The following is a 27,653-nucleotide window of genomic DNA, read 5'->3' as shown; positions in this document are numbered from 1 at the left end:
ATCTCATTTAATTTGTGAGTTTGCTACTTTGCTTGTTTAAATTCCTTCAACAATCTCATCCCTTTTTATTGCAAGAAAATGTACATACATAATAGCCTTCGATACTACTTGTTTAAATAAAGAACGATATTTATTTGGGCTAGTAGGATGATGACTTGTTTATCGATCTTCCGTGATTTAACAATTTTCATGCCTTCGATTTTCTTGGGCTTACATTTCGTATCAAATGATATTGGATTATTTTTTTAAATAAATAAATTGATTTTGAATTATTTCATTTTTCAAATTCGAATACAAAATACAACAAGTAGTATCTATATTGTAGTAAACAGAAACAAATAGGCATATTAATAGAATGATAAATCCTATTTACCATCATTAAGAACCAACACCAACAACTCATTTAAAAACGCCTGCGTTGTCGGCCTCTAACTGATTTTTTGAAAGGCATGAATTTCTTCTCTCCTTCTAGTAAGTACAACTCTATACCAGCAAAAGTAATTGTAATTTTCTCAAGGGCCCCTAGCCATTCCCCTCCTAAAACAATGTCATATTTTGATGACAATGGAAGTAGATACAGTTTTAAATTAAACACAGTACCTTCCATTGACAACTGAAAGTTATTGCATCGTCTGGAGGTCACCATTTCCCCCAAATCTGAGCGAACAGTTTGAGGATGGATTGAAACTGTCTCACAACCTAACTTATCCGCTAATGATTCATTGATGAAATTGTGCGTAGTCTCTTCTTCCCCCATTAGCACAGCCAAGGGTAGCTCCCTGTGATACCCAGTCACACAGAATTCACTGCCCACTGATAACTCCAGGTCTATCTCAGTTTTCTGTTTATCAACAAAATCTACAATTGGAACGTTAGCATCATTGTTCAAGTCTATCTTAATTTCCTCTATAGGAACAAGACCTAAAATCGGAGCATCAACACCACCATCTTCAGTCATAGAAACAACATCCTTTTTTTTGTTGCGTTTGTGACTATAAGTAGCGAGTATGGGTTCTGTGTGCCGTTTAACTTGCTTCTCCTTAAACAAATTGGCAAAAATTGAACAAAGGTTCAAAAATATCACTACAACAATTTTTATTTTGGAAAATCAACTGTAGAAGTAAAATCAATTGTACCTGAAGCATCGATGAGTTTTCATGGCCGTTGGAGGAAGGATTAATGGCAACTTGGATCATATTTTTGCCTTCTTGATCCATAAAAGATCCAATGCATTTTTTCAACTCTAAAATGTGTTCATCAAATTTTTTCAACCTAGCATCAAATTTGTCCAGCCTGACATTCAATTCTCCAAACAGTCTCTCCATTAGAGCACGCATTTCCCCCATCTGTACTACAACAATATCAATGATTTGCTTGTATCTCTTAACCATCTCGACAACATGCGAAGAAGATGGGGAAATGCGAAGAAGAAAGTAAATAGTTTGACTAGATATTTGGTTTAAGGAAAAATATAGATTTTCAAATTTTGTGATCTAGTCAAAGTTATATTAAATGTATCAAAATATCATGTGATCTATGACTTTAAACATATCATGTGAAAAGTTAGAAATTAAAATTTTACCATAAAAAAAATTATTATTTTTAAAATAAACTAAAAAAAAAGTATAGTAAAGCCTCATTATATTAATACTTAATGAATTAATAATCTTTCAAAGATAATATTTTCCTTCTGTCCCACTTGGTTCAATGTAAAAAATCATCAATTTTGATTAGATAATATATTTTTCACAAAGAAAACATGGGGGAGATACACGTATGCAAAGCATGATGTATCAAGTGCTCCAAAACATTCAATTGGTTCTTGAAAAGAAGTATTCACGGAGTAAAGTTACCGGGAAGAATTGGGAGGCGATAATTAGAAGTGCAAGCCAAGGTTACACCATTGTATATTCAAATGGGTAGCATAAAGATATGTAAGAGAATTTTGTGAAATATGATTCTATTGATTTTTATTAAAATTTAAATCTAATTGAAGTTTATTTAATTTTTTATATTGCATTCAAAAATTTTGATATTGTCACCACTGCAAATCTTTGTAGTGCATGTAAAATGATGTCTTTAGTATTTCACATAATTTTTAACACATTAGATCTATCATTATTGATTTTTTGACAATTTTTAAATAAGAAACCATTATGCTTTTAAGAATTTTTCTATATTGCTTATATAGTTTATTCTTTTAACCTAATACATTGAGTGTCTTTAGAAGAGATATTATGAATAGTATTTGATGATTAAGAAATAATAAACATTGAATTTATTTTTACGATAAATCATATTGTTTAGTTTACAAAGAATCATTTAAAAAATATCACAATGAATCATTCACGTATATGGTACTTTATGTATAATAAGTTTATTTTTATATGAATTTTAATAAATATGATACATAATTTAGTAAGATGTAATAATTTTAATGTATTGATAATTTATGTATAATAAATTTATTTCTACGTGAATTCAATAAATATAATATATAAATTTAAAAAGATACAATGATTCTAATGTAAAAAGTTAAACTTTGAAAAAGAATTAAATTCCCAATTTTCTTTTTGGATAGTTTGATCCACTTAATTCGGGGAGCACGCATTCTAATATGTAAGGAAGTGCTAAATGATCCAAAAATTTAGCTAGAAAATTAAATAAATTATAATTTTTTTATTTTTAAATAAACTGACTTTTTTTTTAGTTTTAATTAAAACCTATTAAAGTTAAAAGTGTAAATATATATTAAATGTAAATAAATATAGAAAAGAAATCTTTATGGACAAATTCTGACCTAATTCTCTTGCTAAAAAGATATTTTATTTTATTTTTACTTTTGAAATATAGAAAGACAAAAAAAGGAAGTTGAGAAAGTACAAAACAAGAATTTTAGAACAAAGTCAGGGCACGAAACGGTTCCTGGCGTGAAAATTCTCAAAAATTCTCAATTGAAAGTCAGATTTCGAGGCCGGGGGAGGGGACTTTCTAGTATAAAGGAAATAGGTCAAATCAGCAAAAGGGCTTAGAATACTAAAAGGTATCTGTCCACTACTCTATTTTCTTTCCCACGTCCCACGCCCATGCATGATATAAACACACTTAGTCTTCCACAATCTCACGTTATTTTGTATAATATTTTACAATATTCTAAAGTTAATGTCTTCTGATATATAAAAAATAAAACGGAGAGAATTCTTGAATTTAGATTAAGTCATTAATATTAATAAGGGATGTAATTATCTCTATATATTACGAAAATAATGGTATAAATAAGGAGCAAAAATTTGTGGAACATGAGATGTTTCTTATTAAAATTGATTAAGTTTTTGAATTAAATTTTTAAATGTCATATAAATATGTTAAAAAATAATTACATTATATTTTTAGAGCGGTTTTTTTCTGCATCAACGTTTATTTTACAAGGTGCATAATAGATAATATTTTTGTTGTTGGTTCAATATTTGAATTTTTGGTTTAATGTGTACATAATGATTTGGAGTTGATTAGAGTTTAATTGGGTTCAACTTTTTTTTGATTAATTTAATCCATTTTTCCTAATTTATTTGATAGTTTAATTTCACATATTAACAAGATATTAAATTATTTCAACCTTTTTGAATAAATTATTATATAACGAATGAATTTAGGGATAAGAAAAATGTTTTTCTCAATAATTTTAAGCGACGAATAATATTATAGAATATTTATTTAATTTGTTCTTTTTATTAAGTTTTCTTTAACATCTTGATGAGGAAGAAGAGTAGTGATTAATAAGGCTTTTTGATGCCTATTTATAGAGGTAGTACTAATTATAATGTTCCATTGCATTCACACAGGTCCTTATTCTTCAAGATTACTTGCCTATCATTCTTTTATTTATTATTTATTTATTTTCATGCTTTTAACATTTGTTTGTGTCTTAATTACTCAGTTTTATTTTGTTTCTTTTTTTAAAAAAAATCATTTTAACGTTTTTCCTGTTTTCCTTCTTTTTGTTCTTTTTAATTTTTGATAATTTCTTTTCTTTGCTTCCCCTTCTGCTTCATCTTTTTTATTTTTTGATTTGTTATATTTGTTTTTTACACGTTTTCTTTTCCCTTTATCATTATTATAATTTTTTTTTCTGTTTCTGTCTTGTTTAAAAAAAATTATATTAATGTTTTTTCTTTTTTATGTTTTTCTTTTTAACTTTTCCTTTTTTTTTCTTTTTTTATTACGTTTTCTCCTTCTTTTGTTTTGTACCTTTTAATTATTTTTTTGCCTCATTAACATGAAAAGAAAAATCTACTAATTTACATTTTTACATAATAAATCGTTGTCATTAATTATTCTCATTATTTCAATTAATTAACTCACTTATAACATCATCAAAAAATATGAAAACAAGAACAGACTTGTACAATAGTTTTACTTAAACATGAAATAAACCATGGGATTGTTTAAACATGAGATAAATTAAGTTTCGTTATAACAAATTCACATTTAGTCTAAAAGATTTAAATATACATTTGATATGAAAGATTTGAACATACTTTATATTATAACATCAATGATATTAATTATCTAAACACAAACAAAATTTAACATTTTTAATATATGCAGTGAATACGTGTATGGTCGTGACAATAAACTATATAAAAAGGATTAAGTTTTACCTCTAGTGAAAATTAATTCACAAAGAAAATATCACAATAAGAACTACGAACTCAGAACCACAAAAGTAAACCTCAAATGTATTTGGTGTTACGGGTGTTAGAGTAGTACGTACTGGAGCAATATAAATATATGTTATTGAATTGAAAATGGTGGGAGTGATTTTTGATTCTTTCCGTGGAATGTATTTTTTTCTTGGTTTTTTTTTCTTTGTTATGTGATATTGCAGCATTTATAGGGGGTGTAAGAGTATGTGTTGTGTGTGTATTTTATTTTTGTGTTGTTTTCAAGTGTGAGTGGAGTGTTGAGGGTTGGGATAGTGGAGGTAAAATAGGGTAATTGGGGGGTTGTGGTAATGGGAAGGGAAGGTGGGGTGATAGGTTAGAATATAATTTTTTTATAAAATATAATATAATATAATTTAATTTAATTACATTTTAAAAAAAAATTAAGTAGCTAATAATAAATTATATTTAGTAAAAATTAGCTTATTTGTTAAATTAAAATACAAAGAAACATATATTTTTCTAGACTTTCTTTTCTTTAAAACAAAACTTACATTAATAATTCAACTCTTATTTTTAGTTTTCAAATATTTTTAAAAAGAACTTATAAAATTTAAATAAAATATTAAAAAAAATCTAGTTTAGATTCAAAATAAATACTTAAATATTAAAAGGTGTAAAATTTTATGTTTGATAAAAAATTACGTGTCTACACTACTTCTGGAATATGTGAGTTGCACTTTCATTACCATTTAATAGTATAAATATTTCAAAAGTTTAAAATATTAAATTTATTAGATATCATACAAACATGTTAAGAAAATAACAACATATTATTTTTAATGTAATTTTTCTGTACATTAATTTTTATTTTATAAGATGCATAATAGATGATATTTTTATCGATTGAATGTATACACATAAATCAAAGATAATTATGATTTGGAGTTTATTGGGATTTAAGAGTTAATTGGGTTCAACTTTCTTTTCGATTATTTTGATCAATTTTTCCTAATCTGTTTGATAGTATAATTTCACAGATTAAGATGATATTGAATTATTTCCATAAGGGAGAAGAAGAGAGACTAATAGGGCTTTTCGATGCCTATTTATAGAGGTAGTAGTACTAATTAAAATGTTCCACCACATTCCCGCATTTCTTTATTTTTTAAAAACTACTAATATTACCCCTGCAAATGCAATCAGTATGCTAGTCAAATATATTGTTCATGTCACGACCCAAATCCGAGCCGCAAGTGGCACTCACACTTATCCTACTATGTGAGCGAACCAACCAATCTAAACCCCAACATTTCAAACATAATGAGCAAAATACAATGCGGAAGACTTAAACTCATTAATAAAAATCAATTATATTACTTCTAAAAACTCAACATCTATTATTCCCCAAAATCTGGAAGTCATCATCACAAGAACATCTATGATCAAATTACTAGACTAAGAGTATTCTAAGAAGCTAAAATAATTAAAAAGCTAGTCCATGCCGGAACTTCTAGGCATCAAGACATGAAGAAGAAAATCCAGTCCAAGCTAGAAGCATTAGCTTACCCTGAAATCCGGTGTAATGAAGACTGGCTAGAGTTGCGGTTGAGTTGAAGACGAAGGCACGTTTGCTGCACTCCACAAATAATCAAGAAAACAAATACAAGTAGGGGTCAGTACAAAACACAAGTACTGAGTAGGTGTCATCGGCCAACTCAAAATAGAAAACAGTATATATCAGATAATATCATAAAATCAACTACCATACTCAACATGTAGCGACAACAAGTACTATAATCATTAATAATAACGCCAAGTACACCCATGAGGACCCAAGCCTCAATACCATACTCATTTGGGAAATAGGTTCATTAAATTGAGTATATTAACATCTTTCAAGATTCATTATCTTTATTCCTTTCGTGTCGGTACGTGACACTCCGCTCCCCTGCTACTATGTGTCGGAACGTGACACTCCGATCCCCTAATTCTACGTGTCGGTTCGTGACACCCGATCCCCTAATTCTACGTGTCGGTTCGTGACACCTGATTCCCTAATTCTACGTGTCGGCCCGTGACACCCGATCCACTAATCTCATTCTATCAATTCATCAATCCTTCTTTTATACCAAGGCATCATCAATTTCATTATGTTAGTTCATCAAGCCTTCTTTTATACCAAGGCATCATCAATCTCATTATGTTAGTTCATCAAGCCTTCTTTTATACCAAGGCATCATCAATCTCATTATGTTAGTTCATCAAGCCTTCTTTTATACCAAGGCATCATCATTAACAAAGTAGATTAGGGTTTTTCAAGATTTAGGATTCAATAGCTTCATCATGCTTATTTTATCACAATTATATAATCACATTTATGCAAGCATACAATTAAGCATATAGCAGGGTTTACAATACTACCAATACATATCATTCGCTATTAAGAGTTTACTATGAATAGCATAAACCATAACCTACCTCCACCGAAGATTCGTGGTCAAGCAAGCAAATTCCCCAAGCCTTTTGTTCTCCTTACGTTCTTCCCTTTCTCTCTCGATCGATCCTCTCTCTCTCTTTGTTCTTTCTATTTTTCTTATTCAAACCCTTTTTTCTTTTACCCTAATTAGCATATAATTAAGTATAAAAGATGATGAATTAACCCATTAATTAATTCAAGGTTATCTCTTTTAACCCTCAAGTAGTTAAACTATTAACATTAACCCACTAACTTTATAATTAAAGCAGGAATAGTCCAAAACGCCCCTTAAAATATTTACAGAAATTCGACCCAGCCTGGGATTACGCAACCTGTGACGGTCCGTCATGGCTGTGATGGTCCGTCCTGCAGGTCCGTCGCAAGGTTCAGAGACTCAATTTCCTTGAAGAGTCTGTGACGGTCCGTCGTGCCCACGACGGTCCGTCCTGCCATTCCGTCACGAAGTTCAGAGAGTCGATTTCAGTACCCAAATTTTAGAATTCTAAGTGTTTTGGAACGAGACCCCCTCGACGGTCCGTCGTGAGATCCGTCGAACAAGACAGTTTTTCCAGAAATAAAATATGCTGCTCAAAACGACTAAACAGGTCGTTACAGTTCAAAACTAAGGATTTCTATAATTTATGATAATGAGGCACTAAGAGAATTAATAGTAAGGAATCTTAAATAAATGATAAAAGAAAATATAATTTACAGAAATTTAAGGAGTCTTAAAAATATATTCATACATTGCAACAACTTAACAAGCAAGAACTCAAATGAATTCATAACTCAAAATAACATAATGGAATGATAAATCCTTTTTTACTATCCTTAAGAACCATCAACAACTCATTGAAAACGTCTGCATCGTCGGCCTCTAACTGGTTTTTTAAAAGACATGAATTTCTTCTCTTCTTCAAGTAAGTACAACTCTATACCAGCAGAATTAATTATAACTTTCTCAAGGGCCCCTAGCCATTCCCCTCCTAAAACCATGTCATATTTCGATGACAATGAAAGTAGATACACTTTTAAATTAAACACAGTGCCTTCCATTGACAATTGAAAATTGTTGCATAGTCTAGAGGTCACCATTTCACCCAAATCTGAGCGAACAATTTGAGAATGAATTTGAATTGTCTCACAACCTAACTTATCCGCTAAGGATTCATTGATGAAATTGTGCGTAGTCTCTTCTTCCCCATTAGCACAGCCAAGGGCAGCTTCCCATGATACCCAGTCACGCAGAATTCACTTTCCACTGATAACTCCATGTCTATCTCAGTTTCCTCTATAGAAATAGAATTGACAATTGGAATATTAGCATCGTCCATGTTTATCTCAATTTCCTCTGTAGGAACAAGACCTGAAATCGGAGGATCAACACCAGCATCTTTTGAAACATCTTTCTTTTTGTTGCGTTTGCGACTGTAAGTAGTGAGTATATGTTTTCTGTGCCGTTTAACTTGGTTCTCCTTAAATAAATTAGAAACAATTGAACAAAGATTCAAAATCATTAAAATTATTTTAATTTTGGAAAATCAATTCTATAGAAGTAAAACCAATTGTACCTGAAGCGTCAATGAGTTCTCATGGCAGTTGGAGAAAGGATTCATGGAAGCTTGGATCATTTTTCGCCTTTCTCTTGATCCGTAGAAGTTTCAATGCATTTTTTCAACTCTAAAATTTGTTCATCAAATTTTTCTATCCTAACATCAGATTTGTCCAGCCTAGCATTCAATTCTCCAAACAATCTCTCCATTAGAGAACGCATTTCCCCATCTGTATTGCAATAGTATCAACGATCTGCTTGTATCCATTAACCATCTCAACGATAACCAAAGAAGAAGAAACACAGAGGAGAAGGATTTTCCGATCAATTCTATTTATAATACTCGCTCTCCCGTCTCAACTACCTTCTCATGACCTTTTTTTATAAAAAAAATCAATGAAATGTCCCTGCACAACAAAATACATTTTAGCACTAAAAGTCAATAGTTTGAATAGATATGTGGTTTAAGGAAAAACAAAAAATATTTTCAAATTTTGTGTTAGTCACAAGTTATATTAAATATATCAAATATCATGTGATCTATCACTTTAAATATATTATATGAAAAGTCGAAATTAAAGTTTTATCAAAAAAGAAAAAATATTCTTTTTAAAATAGACTAAAAAGAAAAGTACAGTAAAGCCTCATTAAATTAGTACTTATGTGAATTGATAATTTTTCCAAGATAATATTTTTCTTCTGTCCCACTTGGGTAAATGTAAAAAATTATCAATTTCGATAAGGTATTATATTTTTAAGAAGATCTCTATATTAAAATATGATTTCAATAATATTATAAATTAATAATTCTTTAAAAATATAAATATATCTAATACAATTTTGTGAAATATGATTCTATTGATTTTTATTAAAATCCAAAATCTACTTAAAGCTTTTTTTTTCTTCCATTCAAAAATATTGGTGTTGTTATCACGACAAATCTTTGTGAGTGCATGTAGAATGATCTCTTTTGCATTCACAAAATTTTTAACGCATTTGATTTGTTATTATTGACTTTTTGAAGATATCATAAATAATATTAGATGATTAAGAAATAATAAAAACATTACATATAATCAATTTATTTTTACGATGAAGTGAGTTTAATTTACAATTAATCATTTAACAAAAAAATATATTACAATGAATCATACATATATATTGTACTTTATGTAAAATTATTTTTTTATATGAATTCAAAAAATATGATACATAATTTAATAATATACAATAATTTTGATGTATTTAATAATACATAAATTATTAAGATATAATAATTTTGGTGTAGTCAAAATAAACTTTGAGAGAGAGTAAAAAATGAGTTAATTATAAACTTTGAGAAAGAGTAAGAAATGGGTTGCTGAAAAATTAGAAACGCCTACAAGAAAAGTGTTTGGTTAATCAACGAGCTTTTTAGGAAAAACTACAAAAAAAATAATATAATGGGTAGTTTGATCCACTTAATTCGAGGAGTACACATTTTATAATATTTATAGCCAATAATTTAATCATATTCATATGGAGTACTTTTTTAAAAAAGTAGACAAACATGAAAAAGGTAAAAAAAATTTAAAATAAAAAATGGAAGTTGAGAAAATTAAAAAACAAGAATTTGCTAAATTAAGTACCACTACTCTAATTTCTTTCCACGTCCCACGCCCATGCACGATAAAAAAACAATCTCACATTACTTTATAAAATGTTTTACAATATTTATAAAGTTAATCTCTCCTAATATAAAAAATAAACGGAGAGATTAACTTTATAAATATTGTATTTATATCATATGAACATGTTAAAAAAATAATTATATCATATGAACATGTTAAAAAAATAATTATATCATATTTTTAGAGCGATTTTTTTATATTAAGTTTTATTTTATAATATGCATAATAAGTGATATATTTATTATTGGTTTCATTAACTTCTTAGTTTAATGTATACATAAATCAAAGATAATTATGATCTGGAGTTGATTAGAGTTTAATTGGGTTCAACTTCATTTTTTGATTAATTCAATCAATTTTTCCTAATCTATTTGATAGTCTAATTTCACAGATTAAAATGATATTAAATAATTTCGAACTCAATAAATAGATCATTGTATAATGGTGTATATATATATTGGTAATGAAATTTATAATGAATATTATAATAATTTGCTTAAAAGTTAATCTTTATATTACTTTACATTTATGTGCTATATTACTTTCTATATACCTGTAATTCAACAATTTTTCTTGTATATTTTAGAGGAATAAATTTAAGGATAAAAAAAATTCTCAGTAATCTAAGCGGATATTATAGAATATTTATTTATTTTTGTTCTTTTCACTAAGTTTTCTTTAACCATCTCGACGAGGAAGAGGAATTTTTATTTTTTTTTTTACTATTATTATGTTTGTTTTTGATACGTTTCCTATTCATTTATCATTTTTTTTTCTGTTTCTATCTTCTTTTAAAAAAATTATAATTAATTTTTTGTTTTGTTTTTTTACATTTCCCTTCCTTTTTATTTTTTTATTACGTCTTCTTGGTTTTGTATCTTTTTTTTTACGTTATTAACATGTGAAAAGAAAAACCTATTAACTAACATCTTCGTATAATGAATTTATTAAGCCATAACTATTCATATCATTATCAAAAAATATGAAAACGATAATAGACTTGAACAATAATTCTAATAGATATGAACAATAATACTTTTATATATATATATAAAAGTATGAAAGTAGAGAAATTTGTAACATTAATTTGACAAAGAAAAGTCAAAGATAAAGAAGTAGGAAAAAAAGAAAGAGAAAAAAAATGTTTAAAGAAGAGAGAAAAATTAATTTGGGTCACCAACACTATTCATGTGACACCACATCAATAAAACATATGATCAATTATTTCTTGGATAAAGTGAACCGAAAAGTAATAATTAGATGTTAGATTTTTCAGAAGTGGTTCTACTTTTAAAAAGTAGCGATTTCACTTTTGAGGGTAATTTGGGTACAAGAAATTAATGAACTTACCCAACCACCCTTAACTTTTTAGAGAAATTACAAAAATACCTCCAAATATTTCAAAATTGTTACTCGTTTCGTTTCATGCCAAATTAGCGTCTTGATAAATATATTTTTTGTATCAATTAGTGCAAGTGTCTTATATTTCATCGAGTTTTGAACCCTGCGCTACTACTGATGTTGTACCTTATATATCTACAATTGTATACTTAAAATATAATGAAATTTACTATTATATGTCATCAACCAAGTTAGTTGGTCAAATTTTTGTCCCAAACAAAAAATTAATGCAAGAACAAAGAAAACTTAATAGACTTCATAAATTGTAACGGAAAACAATTAAGTAAGGAAGACTACAAGTAGTTCCTCTACATGAAAATTGCAAGAAACATAAACTTGTGGGCTTAATAGCTTAATCCCACACTACTATTTTCCTATCGAAACATGACAGGAGGTTTTACAAATAAATCAACCCTAAAAATCCCTTTAGGAAAAATATTTAGTAAAACTCAACGGACTCTCTGCGCTTGTTGTCTTCATCTTCATCTTCATCATCAACTGATTCATTGCAATCAAAATCATTTTTACCTTTAAAGTATAAAATTGCAAAACTTATGTTGAAAGATAAAATTCTCCAGAGTTCATATCCACTGATTTCCTAATACAATCTCATAATCTGAGGACAATGGGACAAGATATAGCTTCACAGTAAATAAGTTGTCTTGCACCGATAATTGAAAATTTTTGCATACTCTTGTAGTCACCATTCTTTCAAAACCCAAGATAACATTTCTAGTCTTTATTGGGTATGACTCAAAACCTAGCTTATCTGCTAGGGTTTCATTAATGAAATTGTGAGTAGTCCCCCCTAGGGCGAATAAAACCTTCAAAGGCTGCTTCTCATGATATTCAATCAAGCAACAATTATCATCGTTTTCTGTTGTAGGGCGAAATATAATCTTCTTCTTCTTTATTTTCATCCTTTTCTTCATCATCATCTTCCGCCTTAAGAAAATGAACATCACTAAATTAAATTATAAACAAAGCCAAAATTCAGAAACTAATCTTCGGAGAAAATTAAAAAAGAAAATTACCTGAAGAGTTGATGATTCTGATTTTTCAGAATCGGCTTTTGAAGAAAATAAATATTTGGATTTTCCTTTAACCATCTTGATGAGGAGAAACAAGAGTGAGTGAGTAATAAGGGTTTTCCATGCCTATTTATAGAGCTACCAGACCACACCTTTTCTTACCCTTCAAATATTACCGAAATGCCCCTGCGAATGGAGTTAAAATAGTAGTCAAATTCATATAGTTAATCATTACATTTTATTTTTAGTTTATTTTGTTAGCTAATAAAAGATAAAAAGGGAAAATTCTTTAAATTGGATTAGGACAAAGATATTTATGAGGGATGTAAAATATATATTATGAAAATAAAATATATTATTAATATGGAGGTTAAAATTTTGGAAGATAAAAGAATTTCTTATCAATATTGGTGAGTCTTTTTCCTAACTCATTAATTAATTATTATTAATTAAAAATTTGTTAAATTAATTTAATCAAAATTTATAAATTTAAATATGACAAGTGTCTAACATCTAAGATATATGTATTTTATGGAATAGAGTAAAGATGTAATAAAGAGGAGACAATTTTTTGTATGGACTTAAAGAAAATTAGAAGACAAAATTTTAAAATCTACTCGAAACAAAACTAGTAGAGTGTATGACTTGACAAGTGCACTTTGAATTGCCTTCTGATGTTTTCATGTCTCTTTAGTCTTAAGTTGGTGACAAAAGTAGTCTTCCACCAAAGAAGCTTTAATAGTAAAACTTAAAAATGGATCTATTAATTTAAATCATTCTATATCAATATCTTTGACCCCTATAGAATTGTGGATTAGATGTAAGTTTTATTCGAAATAAGGTAATTACTAGATTAATTTTTTTAAAAAAAATTAATAATTAATAAATTATGTTTCTAGAAGTAACTTTGTTTTAAAAGAACTAGATAAAGAAATAGCAAAGAGTAATTAGAAAAAAAAATCCAACAACTTCATCTAACTGATAAATCAAAATTAATGTTTCACTACATTTAAATAATGGGAGAAACAGTTAATTTACAGAAAGTTGTGCGAAGAACACCGAATAAAATCGTTAACATTTCAATACTACGTAATTATAAAATATTAAGACTCAGTAACATGATATATAAGTGTGATCACAATAGTGATAATACTTCATTGCAGTGAGAATGTTATAGCCAAAATCGTTCTGGTGTACACTCTTGAAAGAGATTTAATAGGAAATTCTTGGAAATTTTGTACATAATCAATCAATTACAACAAAGGGAAAATGCACAAGTACCACAACCTATGCTCGAAACTCCAGAGATACACTTATACTGTATAAAGGTCCTATTATCCCACTGAACTTATTTTATAAGTAATTTTCTATCCTTTTCGGCCTAAGTGACACTAGTTTGAAAAAAAAATCAATCAGCGTTGGACCCACAAGATAGTGTCACGTAGGCAGAAAAGGAGTAGAAAATTATTAATAAAATAAGTTTAGGGGGTTAATAGGACATTAATATAGTATAAGTGTATCTTAAAGATTTCAGACATAGATTGAAGAGGTACTTGTGCATTATCCCTACAACAAACACTACTAGGCGAAGTTGCATATTTAGCAACTTCTTATGGGAAAAAGAGTTTATTAGCTAACACTTATTGTGTTATTTTACTGATGCTTATTGTGTTCATGTTTTAATTTGATTTTGAAGAATAAAGACAATTTATTGAATGGTAATATGTTTTGTGGAATAAGTATGATAGAAATCTCATAAAATTATGCATTGATTTCGTTTTTCTCTTTAGCTTTTCCAATGATGAAGGTTGTAAAGATAATTTTGCATCTCTTTTTATCTCTCTTATTTCTCATTATTTTATATTTATATGAATATTCAATTTTTGAAAGTTTATTAAAAAGAAATTATCAATATAGTAACTTATAACTTTTGCATAACTTTGTTAGAAACCTACTAACTACTAACTTAATGTTTTCCTCTTCTATGTGTACTAGATTTAATAAAACTATATTTGATATTTTACCGTTACTTATAATGCATAAAACATGAACAATTTCATTAATAAATATTTCTACTTTCAAATCCTCCGGCTAGATAGTGGCTTAATTAGTCCATAAACTCCATTTAATCGAACTCGTATATGACCTTTACAAGTTCAATATGAATTGCCTACCAAGTGCTTCTATGTCTCATTAGAGGCAATACCAATTTGTGACAACCCCCTCGGGATTCACATATTCAGGTATTGTCTCTGCCATGGGCGGCCATTCGCTGGGCATAACTCTTCGAGCTCGGTGCATACTTCGCAGGGTTCATCTTCTAGACCTGTAGTTCGTGGAGGGCATTCTGGTCATTCAGGTTCCTTTCATCAGCCTGCGTCTCGTAGGGGTTGCTTTGAGTGTGGTGATATGGGACACTTTGTGAGAGACTGCCCTAGGACCAGACGTGGTGGCTTACATCAGGGTTCTCAGGTTTCGACTTCCAGGGCTGCACAACCTCCAGCTAGGGGTGGTGCACAGAATGGTAGAGGTGGTTCTCATTCAGGTAGAGGTGGTTCTCCTTCTAGTCGAGGTGGTGGTCGTGGAGGTTCACAATCTGATAGAGGTCGTTCTCACTGTTATGCTTTTCCAGGTAGGCCAGAGGCTGAAGCCTCAGATGCTGTTATCACAGGTATTATTCCGGTTTGTCATCGACCAGCTACTGTATTATTTGATCCAGGCTCTACTTATTCTTATGTGTCCACATATTTTGCTCCTAGTCTGGATATATTGTGTGAGTCTTTTGATTTGCCGATACGTGTTTCTACTCATGTCGGGAATTCTGTAGTTGTAGATCAAGTGTATCGTTTATGTACTGTTACTTTGATGGGGTATGACACTCATGCAGATTTAAAGGTCTTAGAAATGATAGATTTTGATGTGATTCTTGGTATGGATTGATTATCTTCTTACCACGCAATTTTAAATTGTCATGCCAAGACCATCACTTTAGCTATGCCTGGAATTCCTATAGTAGAATGGAGAGGTACTCTTAGTCATCCTTCTAAGGGTGTGATATCATTCCTTAAGGCTTGTCAGTTGGTACAGAGAGGATGTTTGGCGTACTTGGCCCACATTCGAGATACTAGTATTGAGACTCCTATGCTTGAGTCTATTCCAGTAGTGAGTGAATTTTCAGAAGTATTTCCGACCGATTTGCCAGGTCTTCCACCAGATCGAGATATTAATTTTTGTATTGATGTGGAGCCAGGCACTCGGCCTATTTTCATTCCTCCTTATCGTATGGCACCAGCTGAATTGAAAGAGTTGAAGGAGCAGTTGCAGGATTTGTTGAGCAAAGGTTTTATTAGACCAAGTGTATCTCCTTGGGGTGCTCCAGTGTTATTTGTGAAGAAGAAAGATGGATCTATGCGTATGTGTATTGACTATCGGCAGTTGAACAAGGTAACCATCAGAAATAAGTATCTGATACCTTGTATTGATGATTTATTTGATCAGTTGCATGGTGCTTCAGTTTTCTCCAAAATTGACTTGAGATCTGGCTATCATCAGTTGAAGGTTAGGGCGGAGGATATCCCTAAGATGGCTTTTCGAACACGTTATGGTCATTACGAGTTTTTGGTGATGTCTTTCGGACTGACTAATGCCCCAGCAGCTTTTATGGACTTGATGAATGGAGTGTTCAGACCGTATTTAGATTCCTTTGTTATTGTCTTCATAGATGACATATTAATATACTCACGCACTAAGGAGGAACATGAGCATCATTTGAGGATTGTTATTGGGATTCTAAAGGAGAAGAAGTTTTATGCAAAGTTTTCAAAGTGTAAGTTTTGGCTAAGTTCGGTAGCATTCTTGGGACATATAGTGTCCAAGGAGGGTATCATGGTGGATCCTAAGAAGATTGAGGCGGTTAGAGATTGGGTCAGACCTACTTCAGTTACTGAGATTCTGAGTTTCTTGGGCCTTGCAGGTTATTATCGACGGTTTGTTGAGGGTTTCTCATCTAATGCATCTCCATTAACTAGATTGACACAGAAGGAGGTGACTTTTCAGTGGTCTGACGAATGTGAGGTTAGTTTCCAAAAGCTCAAGACTTTATTGACTACTGCTTTTGACCCTACCCGTGGAGGGAGAGGGTTTTGTCGTATATTGTGATGCTTCTCGGGTTGGTCTTGGTTGTGTGTTGATGCAGAAGGGAAGGGTGATAGCTTATGCTTCGAGGCAGTTAAAGGTTCATGAGAAGAACTACCCTATTCATGATTTAGAGTTGGCGGTTGTGGTGTTTGCATTAAAGATTTGGAGGCATTATCTTTATGGTGTGCATTGTGAGGTGTTCACGGATCATCGTAGTCTCCAGTATATATTTAATCAGAGGGATCTAAACTTGAGGCAGAGGAGATGGTTGGAGTTGCTCAAAGACTACGATATGACTATTCTTTATCACCCAGGCAAAGCAAATGTAGTAGCAAATGCCTTGAGTCGGAAGGCGGTGAGTATGGGTAGCCTATCCATGTTACAAGTTGGCGAGCGTCCCTTATCTAGGGATGTCCAATCCCTGGCCAATAGCTTTGTGAGACTTGATATTTCAGAATCTGGTAAGGTGTTGGCTTATATGGAGGCTAGGTCATCCTTGTTGGAGCAGATTCGAGCTCAACAGTTTGATGTTGGTGATTTATGTAAGATTAGGGACAAGGTTTTAAAGGGAGAAGTCAAGGCTGTAATTCTTGATAGTGAGGGATTTTTGAGGATTAAGGGTCGTATATGTGTTCCTCGTACAGGTGATTTGACTAGATTGATCATGGAGGAGGCTCATAGTTCGAGGTACTCTATTCATCCGGGCGCTACTAAGATGTATCGTGACTTGAAGCAACATTATTGGTGGTGTCGTATGAAGATGGATATAGTAGATTTTGTATCCCAGTGTCTGAATTGTCAGCAAGTGAAGTATGAACACTAAAAGCCTGGAGGTGTGACACAGAGGATGTCTATACCTGAGTGGAAGTGGGAGCGTATTGCTATGGACTTTGTGGTAGGATTGCCATGTACTTTGGGTAAGTTTGATGCTCTATGGATCATTGTGGATCGACTGACTAAGTCTGCACACTTGTACCAGTTCAGATGACCTATAATTCAGAGAAGTTAGCCAAAATCTATATTCGAGAGATAGTTCGTTTACATGGGGTTCCTATTTCTATTATTTCAAATCGTGGCACTCAATTTACATCTCAATTCTGGCAGTCAATGCAGAAAGACTTGGGCACTCGGGTGGATCTTAGTACAACCTTTCACCCTCAGACTGATGGTCAGTCTGAGAGGACTATTCAGGTTCTTGAGGACATGTTGCGGGCGTGTGTGATTGACTTTGGTGGTCACTGGGACCAGTTCTTGCCATTAGCGGAGTTTGCTTACAATAATAGTTATCATTCGAGCATTGAGATGGCACCATTTGAGGCTTTGTATGGTAGGAGATGTCGATCACCAATTGGTTGGTTTGACGCATTTGAGGTTAGACCATGGGTACAGATTTGTTGAGGGAGTCCTTGGCCAAGGTCAAGTTGATCCAAGATAGACTTCTCATGGCTCAGAGTAGGCAAAAAAGTTATGCAGATCGAAAGATTCGTGATTTAGAGTTTATGGTTGGAGAGAGGGTTTTATTGAAGGTTTCACCCATGAAGGGTGTGATGAGGTTTGGAAAGAAGGGAAAGTTGAGCCCAAGGTATATTGGTCCTTTCGAGATTGTTGAGCGTATTGGTGAGGTGGCGTATCAGTTGGCGTTGCCACCTGGTTTGTCAGGTGTTCATCCTGTATTTCATATTTCCATGCTTAAGAAGTATCATCAGGGTGGTGATTATGTGATTCAATGGGATTCAGTGTTACTTGATCAGAATTTGACTTTTGAGGAAGAGCCGATCACCATTTTAGATAGGCAAATTCGGAAGCTGAGGTCCAAGGAAATTGCTTCAGTAAAGGTTCAGTGGAAGCATCGTCCAGTGGAGGAGGCTACATGGGAGACAGAGTCAGACATGAGGAGTAAATATCCTCATCTTTTTGAGCGTTCAGGTTAGCTCTTTTCTTTTTCCGTTCGAGGACGAACGTTTGTTTGAGTGGTAGGTGATGTAACGACCCGCTAGGTTGTTTGAGAACTAGGACTAGTTTGACTCCTTTTGAAAATCTAAAGGGGTATTTTTTTAAACTATTCGAAACTAAGAATATTTAGTTGATAAAAATTTTTAGTGAAGAATTAATCTAGTTAATAGTTAGTGGGTCATATCCATAATTCATTTAATACCTTTTTACTTGACCCATTAATTGATTTAGGTTAGTGGGCTTAGTTTATTTATTTTACTTAATTAACATTAGAAGGGCAGAAAACAAAAGAGGTAGAAACTGATATTTTTCTGGGCAGCATAGATTACAAAACAAAGAGGAACGAAGTAAAATATTGAAGGTAAAAGTTTTTCCTTAACCGATCTATATTCTGCATAAGCATGCATTAGTGGTAAAAATTGTTGGCGTGAAGAATCTGCTGATATCGTATTGTTATTGTAACTTGTTATTAAAAGAGATATAACTTTAGTAAAATTATTAGATTGAATTGAATGGATGTTTAGTTATTAAGAATTCCTAATGATTGTCATATATAGAAATATTTTTAAAGTTGAAATTTATATACAGTCGTAGTTGCAGGATTTGAAGAAAAGAAAAAGAGGAAAGGATCGTTGGTGTATAATTATATTTTTTTTTTTGGTATTAAAATGGTGGGGAGAGGAATGGAATTCAAGCCAATCATTGGGCAATCATGCCAATGATTGGAAATTAGGGGAATTGGCACTGTTATGAATTTTGGGAATATTTTTTTTGTTATTTAATCCTCTTTTTCGTTTGTTTTGTTTTAATGGTAAGGTTCCGTATTCAATTGTTGCCAGTGATTCCCATTGATTGCCAGCGATTATTTCTTTTTCTATTTTTATTTATTTATTTTTTATTGAGATAGATAATTAATTATTAGTTGTTATTTTATATGATCTAACATTGAATTTTAGTTCATTTGAAGAGGTTAGAGTTAAGTTCTTGGCTTGAAATTTAGCAAGTATGAAAAATTTGGCATACCAATATATATCAATATTTGGAGTTTGTTGAAAAAAATGAGTGAGTGTTAGCGTCTATGATAGACATATAATAATTTGAATGTCTACAAAAATTGCTTACTTACAAATATTGCAAAATTGGTAGATTGGGAACGTTCCGAAACCTTGCGAAAAGGAAAGGAAAAATCTTAAAAGATTCGTGGCACAAGCTCGGCATCTAAGGTATGTTAAGACTTTTTAGACTTGTTGAAGGACGTTTTCCTAATTAAAGATTAAAAAATGAAAATAAACAAGGGGTAAGGGGGAAAGATGGTGGTCTTGTATCAATGGTGTGACGGGCATTGGTACGAGTACCGGTGTTATAAAAAGGAAAAGTACTATTATAGAATGTGGACTGAAATTTGAGAATGCCAAAGCATATGGGCATTAGCTGATATATTATTGACTTGAATTCCTTGTGTGATTGTGTTTTATTTATTTCACCCGTATAGTTGAGATAATTGAGGTGGTTATGTATTATATTCATATTGATTGATTGAGATGCATCATCATTCCCTCTATTGAAACAATATTGTGCACATGCATAGAGATGAGACTGAGTATAAGTTGGGCACGTGGAGATCGTCCGTGCTGGGGATGGTGAGATGTTAAGATTGTAATTTGGACATGTGGAGACCGTCCGTGCGAAAATTGATTGATATTATGATAGTGCGTTGAGATCGTCTGCACAGACACGTGGAGATCGTCCGTGTCAGTATATGGACCTCGCGAGTCCCCCATGGGTCATGAACTCTCGATGTATTTCCGAGGAGTATCATGTATATACGGTTGAGTGAGTACTGGGTATTCTGAGACATATCATTACATGGCATCATATTGCATTGCATTTCATCCCATCATTCATTCTTGATGACTATATGTTTCATTTGGTGTTTGGAAAATATTAAATGTTGACTTCCTTTATTGATGAAACTTAAATAGTAAGTGTAATATATATATATACTTGTACAATCTAAGAATTTATTTTCTTATATAACTCCCGTCACTACTTCTTCGTTGTCGGTCAATGAGACATACTGGGTACACGTGGTTTCGTACTCATACTACGCTTGTTGCACTCTTTGTGGTGCAGATTCGATTCCGAGTAGGAGCACATCTCGTGGAGCAAATTGAGTCCGGCTTGAAGTTCTTGGAGTTGTGGTGAGCTGCTTGGTTGTTCCGTGGCCCACACCTCCCTCTATCTTTTATTTATTCTGTTATTAGTATTCAAACAGGATATCCCTTATGTTAGATTTGTCATTTAGTTTCAGACTTGCTTCGAATTTTAGAAGCTCTTGTACTTAAGACACCAATTCTTGGGGTGATATATTTTATCTTCCGCATTTCGTACTTATAAGGAACTCAATGTTGGAGATTCTTGCTAAGCGTTGGTCTTTTTTACTCATTTGTTGGTTTAGTTGGGTTAGTATGTTGGGTTGGCTTACCTATTGGTTGGGAACATAGGTGCCATCACGACTTGCAAAATTTGAGTCGTGACACAATTAATGCAAGAACTCAGAAAAACTCAAAACTTCAGAAATTATATTTAATCTTAAAATATACTATTAAGAGAAAATATTTTTATAGACTCTTTTCTTTAAAACAAAACTTACATTAATAATGCAACTCTTATTTTTAGTTTTCAAATATTTTAAAAAATGAACTTTTAAAAATTAAATAAAATATAAAAAATTCTAGTTTAGACCCCAAATAAATATTTAAATATTAAAAAGTGTAAAATTTTATGTTTGATCAAAATTTACCTATCAGCACTAGTTTTTGAATGTGTGTGTTGCAAGTGTATTACCACTTAATAGTTTAAATATTTCAAATGTCATATACACATGTTAATAAAACAATAATATTTTATTTTAAAAGCAATTTTTTTGTACATTAATTTTTATTTTATAAGGTGTATAATAGAATAACTTTTTTTATTATTGATTCTCGTATTTGGCTTTTCGATTGAACGTGTACACAAGTCAAAAATAATTACGTTTAAGTTCTCTATTACTTGATATACACGTGCAACACACGTGGTAAGATCGAATTTGGAGATATGAAAAATCATTTTTTCGATGAACTTAGCAATGGATAATATTATAAAATACAATCATAATAGTAGTCAATTCTCAATATACGATAAAATATATCATTATTAAAGATTTATATATAAATATATTTGCAGAAAATAAAAAAAAATATACTTGAAGTGTTAATGATTCTTATTTTTCAGAATCGGCTATAGAAAAAAATAAATATTTTGATTTTCCTTTAACCATCTTTGATGGGGAGGAACAAGAGTGAGTAGTAACAAGGGTTTTCCATGCCTATTTATAGAGCTACCACACCGCACCTTTTTTAAACCTACAAATATTACCGAAATGCCTCTGCGAATGGAGTTAAAATAGTAGTCAGATGCATATATTTAATCATTACATTTTTTTATTTTTAGTTTATTTTGTTAGCTAATAAAAGATAAAAAGGGAAAATTATTTAAATTAGATTAGGACAAAGATATTGAAGATATATATATATATATATATATATATATATATATATATATAAATTTTTATATACGTGTGTTGCACGTGTATTACCACTTAATAGTATAAATATTTCAAAAGTTATAATATTTTGAATTAAATTTTTTCGATGTCATATAATCATGTTAAGAAATAACAACATTTTATTTTTAGAACGATTTTTCAGTACATTAATTTTTATTTTATGATTAAGGTGCATCATAGATGATGTTCTCGTTGTTGATTCTCGTTATTGATTTCTCGATTGAATGCGTACAAAAATTAAAGATAATTATGATTTTAAGTCTATTAGGGTTTAACTGGCTTCAATATTTTCTGGATTAATTTGAACTATCTTTCCTAGTCTATTTGATAGTATGATATTAAATTATTTCGATCTCAAGAAACAAATTATTATATAACAATGTATATTAGCTATGAAAAAAACTGTATTTTATTCTTTTGATATACAATATTTTACTTTAAAATTGATATTGATATTACTTTACATTTATGTTTTATATTATTTGATATATATGTGCAACACACGTATTTAAAGAATATATATATATATATATATATATATATATATATATATATATATATATATATATATATATATATAAATCTTCAATATATTTGTCCTAATCTAATTTCAAGAACACTCCCCATTTTATCTTTTATTAGCTAATCAAATAAACCAAAAATAAAATGTAATCAAATAATATAAAACATAAATATAATATATATTAGTTTCACGTATATTGCACATATATATCAAATAATATAAAACATAAATATAATAAATATTAGTTTCACTTATGTTGCACATATATATCAAATATGTCACGATCCAAAAATGGGCGTGATGACACTCGTCTTATCCCACCAAGACAAGTAAGCCTAAAACTCAACTATTACAATAAAAATGCGGAAAATTTACTATCAACTTACATTATACCCCAAAACCTGGTTGTCACATGTACAAGCCTCTAAAGTATTACAATCGGATCAAAAGAAAATATAAGTCTCATATGATATTGTTTCTAGAGTAGAACAAAATCATAAACAAGAGTAAGGAGGGATGCTGAGATGACCAACAACTACCTCACAAAATCTCCAGGAAGCCTCGGAAAAGAAAAGAATATATCATAAAAGTCCGGGCTAGTAACCTACAAAAATTTGTAGAAGCAAGGGATGAGTACCAAACCACACGGTACTCAGCAAGTAAACCTCTAAACACAAGCTAAGGGGATGAAATACGGGTACTCCTACCACCCCCAACCGAACCTCCACAACTACAACATGCATAAACATCAACCCAACCTAACAGCTCACAGTTTACATAGAACGTAACTCAACAAAAACACTTAGACAAATTACATATCCTCCACAACAACACTTTAACAAATTACATATCCTCCACAACAACACTTTAACAAATTATATATCCTCAACATCAACACTTAAACAAATTAGATATCCTCAATAGCAACACTTCCAAAAATTTACATATCCTCAATAACACACTTCAACAAATTACATATCCTCAACAACAACACTTCAACAAATCATATATCCTCAATAACAAGCTCAGTATTCAACAATCACAAGTTCCGCAAAAATGCAATCACTAGATCAGCAAAACACAATATCAAGTTCACTAATGATAAGTATGTGCAATGTAATGGAATGCAATGTCAAGTATAATGATGCATGTCTGACCTAGTGATACACACCCGCTGTCTCTCAGTCCGGGACCCATGGGGGACATATCTGTCCATGCATCTGTCGCGGCGCACGACACGACCCTCGATAATAGTAACCATCGCGGCGGGCGATACGTCCCTCGAAATACAGTATCCATCGCGGCGCGCGCTACATCCCTCGAAATGGTACATCCTCTTAAGTACCCATTCTTTCTCAATGCACATAACACTTGTCACAACCAATGCCTCAGAATAATGCAGATGACAAGTTCACACAAATAATGAGAAGATGGCCATTTTCATAACATCGCACAGTTCACAACCACACAAACATGAAGTTACATCAACAATGATTCAACAGGCCTTCAAACCTTTCTCAACACAACACACATAAACAATTAATCACATTACCTTTTGTTATCCCCATTGTTTTCATCATTAGAACTAATCAATGTGGACAAGTCAACCCATCACCAATCCCGTTACTCCCAAACATATACCACAAGGACATAACCGCATTTCATACACTTAACAAGAGTTTAGAAATCCACTTGCCTCAAATAGTCGAACAATGACTCCAAAACTTGAGCCTTCCTCTTTTTGTTGACTTCCAAACCAATAAAATCTATTCAAATAAATAACCACGATATGATTTCGAAACTAACAACATTAATATTGCTATATCTCTATCTTAGACCCAAAATTCATCCAAATTTATAATAAAATTTCTAAATCTTTATTCCAACCAATTGATCAAATCTCATATTTTCTGAATTTCAAATTTAGGGTTAAATCTTAATTCTCCGAATAACATAATTATAGTGATTTTTATATATCATAATGCACCCACTATTTAACACATATCTCAATATATCAAAACTTGAATCCTAATATGATAATCAAGTGAAAATAATTAAAGCTGAAACTAACTGCCCAATACATCAATGGCGGACTACAAAACTATCTGCTGAAACCAATTATTTTCAATATTCCAATTCATATTTATCCTTCCACTATTAATAATCCTAATCTTGGAGTAATCATGTCCAATGATTAGGACTAATCATTGTCCAATGATTGAACCATAATACTTATACACATTTATAACCCCAAGTTCACATATTAGTATAAATTATACATGTTTTAACCTAAAAATTTATTCCCAGTTACACAAAAATTTAATAGAAAGGATAAGAATAATTACCTTGATATCTCGAGATAATAATATCGTTGTTTCTCCTCCTTTTTCTTTTTCTTTTCTCCCTTTCTTTTCTTTTCTTTATCTGCGTATCTTTTTTTTTTCCATAGATCGTTCTTTCTTTTTCTTTTTTTCTCACAAGCCGTTTGCGGCTTCATTCATTTAGGGCTTTGCCCTTTTTTTATTATTATTTTATTATTATTTGTTTATTTGATTTTCTTTTTTTTCTTTTTTTTTCTTTTTTTTTCATTATTCTTAGCAACAAAATAATCCTTTATTAATTCTAAAAATTATGTCACTCATTCTTATAAGTCATATAAATTATTTACAAAATCTACTAAAAAGGTTAATATAATAATGCTGGTTAAAATTTCTAAAACGACTAAGAGGATCATTACAAAATAATATAAAACATAAATGTAAAGTAATATCAATATCAATTTTAAAGTAAAATATTGTATATCAAAAGAATAAAATACATTTTTTTCATAACCAATATACATTGTTATATAATAATTTGTTTATTGAGATCGAAATAATTTAATATCATATTAATACGTGAATTATATATATATATATATATATATATATATATATATATATATATATATATATATCATACTTTAGAGAATTGAATGTGAGGATATGAAGAGAAAAAAAAGAGTGACTAATAGGGTTTTCGATGTCTATTTATAGAGGTAGTATTAGTTACAATATTCCACCATATTCACACATGTGTTATGATTTATGAAAGAGAAGATTGTATTGAAAAATGAATTATAAAAATCTGATACAAGCTATTGTATTTATACAATAGAAAAATAGTGAATCTAATACTTACAATCCTAACTAACTCACTGATGACTCATAATCTGTTAATTTACTGTAATTTATCTTCTAACTAACTAACAGTTGCATATTAAACTTGTTCCTCAACATCTAACTTGTTCCTCAACATCCTCCTTCGAGCTAGGAGTATGAAACACATTTTTCATTCCTAACTTGGTAAGCAAATATGTTTGTTGTAGATGTGTAAGTCCTTTGGTGAATAAATCTGCAGGCTGTTCTGTTGTCTTTAGATACAAGGGTCGAACCATCCCTAGCTGAACATTTTCCTTTGTAAAATGGCAATCAATATCTATATGTTTAGTTCGTTCATGAAAGATCGAATTGGCAGCAATTTGTATAGCAGACTTACTGTCACTATACATATGCACTGACAGTTTTAATTGTACCCTAACTCCTTAAAAGAGACCAACCAACCATACAATTTCTGCAACAGTTGAGGCCAAACTCCTATACTCAAATTCAGCTGAACTTCTTGAAATCATATCATGTTTCTTTGACTTCCATGAGATCAAAGAACCTCCATATGTAATCATATAACCGGTAATTGATTTTCTGTTGTTTGGACATGCAGCCCAATCTGCATCACAGTATGCAATTAACTGATCAGTTGTATTAGTTGTCATAAGTATACCCAATTCTGATGCCTACTTGACATATCTTACCACCCTCATTGCAGCTTTCATGTGAGATGCTTTAGGACTATGCATGAACTGATAAAAGATGCTCTGCAAAAGCTATGTCTGGTAAAAAATTCTAAAAGTTTCAAATAGTCTAATTTTTTCAAAAAGACCTAAAATTGGGACATAACCTAGATTTAAACTCGTGATCTATAGACTATTCGCTTAAGCTTTAACCAATCGTATTGCAATATCATTCGTTCATAATTACGAAAGAAAATGTATTTACTCTCTTTCATATCAGTTGTTTAATTAATATCACTAGAAAATTTAAAATGTGATATTATCAATAAATACAGTCTAATAATTTTTAATACGTGAAGATTAATTGATCAAAGATTGACATGTACCATAACTAATTGTATTATCGGTTATTACTTGATCATGCATATATAACACATTCAATTAACTTGTATTTGTGAGAGAGCATAACTCAAATAATACTGTATATATTATATTTATAGAATGAATATTTTCTTTATTGGATTTTATATTTTCATATTTTCCATGAATAAAATTAGAAAAAATTAGCATACTAGTCAAAAAAAAAACAAACATATTTAGTGAAAAGCTCCCTATTTTAAAAATATTTGCAAAAATATCAAAAGTGTCATTATTTAAAAAATAATAATAATGTATCCTAAATCACATCCTAGTTTTCCTCACATTTTAGTACAATTTTTTGTGAAAAAATAAAATGAATTGCATGTCTCTCTCTCTCAATTAACTCCTTACCAAATTTAAAAAAGAATAATTTTTTTATCTCTC

General features: G+C 30.7%; 2 protein-coding genes and 1 long non-coding RNA gene across 3 annotated transcripts; 1 reads left to right on the top strand and 2 right to left on the bottom strand.

Annotated features, from left to right (window-relative positions):
- Positions 1–237: 237 nt before the first annotated feature.
- On the bottom strand, positions 238–1,379 carry LOC138347773 (uncharacterized). The gene is made up of 2 exons (XM_069296072.1): positions 1,137–1,379; positions 238–1,039 (listed from the first exon to the last, which is right to left on the bottom strand). The coding sequence occupies exons 1-2, from the start codon at positions 1,344–1,346 to the stop codon at positions 404–406; spliced, it is 846 nt and encodes a 281-aa protein (XP_069152173.1). The 5' UTR covers positions 1,347–1,379; the 3' UTR covers positions 238–403.
- A 15,847-nt stretch (positions 1,380–17,226) lies between these two features.
- On the top strand, positions 17,227–19,739 carry LOC138347696 (uncharacterized). Its single transcript, XM_069296000.1, has 4 exons — positions 17,227–17,578; positions 17,914–18,261; positions 18,594–18,816; positions 19,727–19,739. Exons 1-4 carry the CDS (start codon positions 17,227–17,229, stop codon positions 19,737–19,739), a joined length of 936 nt encoding a protein of 311 aa, XP_069152101.1.
- Positions 19,740–23,379: 3,640 nt separating this feature from the next.
- Positions 23,380–25,830, bottom strand: LOC138347772 (uncharacterized). Its single transcript, XR_011220301.1, has 2 exons — positions 25,366–25,830; positions 23,380–24,786 (listed from the first exon to the last, which is right to left on the bottom strand). It is a non-coding gene; the product is annotated as an uncharacterized lncRNA (long non-coding RNA).
- Between the last annotated feature and the right edge of the window lie 1,823 nt (positions 25,831–27,653).

The sequence above is a fragment of the Solanum lycopersicum genome, chromosome 3, assembly GCF_036512215.1.
Source record: "Solanum lycopersicum chromosome 3, SLM_r2.1".
NCBI classification, from domain to species: Eukaryota; Viridiplantae; Streptophyta; class Magnoliopsida; order Solanales; family Solanaceae; genus Solanum; species Solanum lycopersicum.
Note: the sequence above shows the minus strand (reverse complement) of the source record. Positions and strands in the feature narration are given on the sequence as shown.